Below are 2769 nucleotides of genomic sequence, written 5' to 3' on the forward strand. Positions count from 1 at the left end.
AGAGAGAGAGAGAGAGAGAGAGAGAGAGAGAAAGAGAGAGAGAGAGAGGGAGACAGACAGACAAAGAACGCTTTTCTAGTAACTGACTAGTGGTTGTGATGCAGCTAAAATCAAACTGCTCCCGAAACTTTCATCGCTCATCTTCGGCTAAGAAATTCGACGACTTCAACAACCCATTATCATTGCTGACACATACATCTCGCACTGACACACACAAACTGACTCACTTGGTGTAAATATTTCTTTCGTCGTCGCTGCAACGACAGCAATTTTTTGATAACGATAAATATATTTGTTTTTGGATTTTGCACAAATTTTTGTTTTGTCAACCAACCAAATATTATACCATTACATAAAAACACAAACGGGCACAAATACGCCCGCGTGCACGCACGCACGCACACATGCATACATACGTACATACATACATACAAACCCGTGTACACACACACACACACACACGTACGTACGCGCACACACGCACACACTCACACACAAGTCCAAAATTAATGGTGAATGTCATGGAATAGACAAAGTGAAACAAGGTGTAACTATTAGTTTAACTTTCAGCAAGAGATTAAGAAAGTTGACGTGTGTGACATTCCAGGATGATGTTCAAAGTTATTTCAACGAAAGAGAACGAGTACAGGAAAGAAAGGAAAAGGTGGTGGGTATAGTGTAAGACATGAAGATACATGTAAGGATTAAGGACTTCAATACAGCAATAACATCAGAAGCAAACAAAACAATCATTCTTTTGATAGTACTGCCTTTGCTTTGCGATTCGTTCTTAGAGTAAGTTATACTCCTTGAGTTAAACATCTTGATCAATATGTACCACTGACTTCTTGGCTGCTTGTTCTACCCACTCTTCATTCAACCTTTCATGCATTCCCAATATTTATTTATGATACTAACACAACACCTAATATGTTTTATTGCACTTTTTCCATTTTCTTTTGATTTTTCAGATTTGTCATTTGAAAATCCCCTGGAATTTTCATTGACAAATGTTTATGGAAGCCATGTTCTCATAAATGCTGCTAAAGATCTGAATATAAAATTATTTTTCCACATGAGCACAGATGAAATATATGGTGGTGCACATAATGAAGTGAGTTTTTTGACATTAATATTAATTAAAAGTGATCATAATTATTAATTCAACAGATTTAAGTTAATTCAGAAATAAAACAACAGGCTTGAAATTCTGCTACATCTTTTTTCTTTTGTCTTATAAAATCAGTCTCATGAATAATGTTGCAATCAGAACAAATATCGTTGTTGAATCAAGAGGATACACAAGCATGGTTTCCTGTAGAATGTTATACACGTTTCATAAAACATGTTTACAAATTAAAATCTAAATTTAGCAAATCCATTAACATTGGAATTGTTCAGTGTTACTGAACTGAAGACTTCAGTAAAAAGAGAAAAAAACATTAATTTCATTGTGTTCTCACAGATTATTACGAAATATGCATATTTAGTAAAATCACATTACTCAGAAAACTTTCAAAGAGAAAAGTCAGGAATCTCTGAAAACCAGCTTTATCTTGAGAATAAAATGAACAGAATCCTTCTTTGAATAGAATATTGCTAAAAGCTCGAAACACTTTGGGTCAATTTCCTTGTCATTACATAACGTTTTCAAAAATTATTCATGACACATGCCAAATCCAATGGCAAATTGGGCCAAGATGATTAAGAAACTCTGGTCTGAGGCTAAATTCCAGTGTGATAGTAGCAATTCTGTAAATCCACAAAGAAGTTGAAGTCACTATTATGAGTTGGAAATGCACTTATCAATTGGGTAGTGTTGTCACCATGAAGAGCAGTGAGATGAAAGCTGTTGTACCTGCTTATATCAAGGAAGACAAGGTAATTTGAAAGTGAGATATCTTGGACATGGACATGATACAATATCAGTAATATGATTCAAGCTATAAACTTTATTGTTGATTATCCAGTACCCTATCCCATTAGTCATCCATGTCCTCATACTTATACATACACAACCAAAACTTTAAGATTTTACTTCTCTCAGAGTATTACTCTCAATTTTTGGGTGTATATTTGCAATATTTTTAGTTTACTGCATTTCAAATAAAATTAGTAAGGTTAACATTACATGAAAATGGATTGATATCATCAAGTACCAAACAAATTGTCTTGCAATATTTACCTAGCAGTTCGTTGTCCAAATTCCATTTTGCATTTCAGTATTATTTTGCATTTCAGTATTATTATGTCAATAAAATGAAGTTAAATCAAATATTAAGGTTAATATATATATAATATATTATAGTATCCCTTAAAATGGGAGGCTTTGTTTCTGTTAGAAATTACATTGAATGTAAGCTAATCGAAATATTTTCTTCTTATATTTATTACAAGATATGTTGTGAGGAAAGTTGCTTCCAACCAAGCAATCCATACGCTGCAACTAAAGCTGCAGCAGAGTGCATTGTGATGTCATACTGGAGAACTTACAAGGTAAAAAACTTTTTTTTTTCTATTGTGTATATTTGTTGATATTGGGGGTGTTCAGCTTCATCTGAAACCATCACCAACAATTTTCCTTGGCACAGACACGGCTGCATGGTTAAGAAGTTGTCTTTACAACTACATGGCACAACTAAAAAAAAAGAGATGACAAAGGAATAAACGATTATCTTATGAACTTACGTTCATAAGATAATTGTTTTCTTATATATATATATGTGTGTGTGTGTGTGTGTGTGTGTGTGTGTGTGTGTGTGTGTGTGT

General features: G+C 33.6%; 1 protein-coding gene across 1 annotated transcript in view; it reads left to right on the forward strand.

Moving 5' to 3' along the window:
• Positions 1-2769, forward strand: part of LOC106881531 (dTDP-D-glucose 4,6-dehydratase) — a 34237-nt gene that overhangs the window by 16722 nt on the left and 14746 nt on the right. The window contains exons 6-7 of the mRNA XM_052966122.1: positions 972-1114; positions 2398-2496. Of these exons, the coding sequence (XP_052822082.1) occupies positions 972-1114; positions 2398-2496 (242 nt within the window). The remainder of the gene's footprint in view (positions 1-971; positions 1115-2397; positions 2497-2769) is intronic.

Source organism: Octopus bimaculoides, chromosome 3 (genome assembly GCF_001194135.2).
Source record: "Octopus bimaculoides isolate UCB-OBI-ISO-001 chromosome 3, ASM119413v2, whole genome shotgun sequence".
NCBI lineage: Eukaryota > Metazoa > Mollusca > Cephalopoda > Octopoda > Octopodidae > Octopus > Octopus bimaculoides.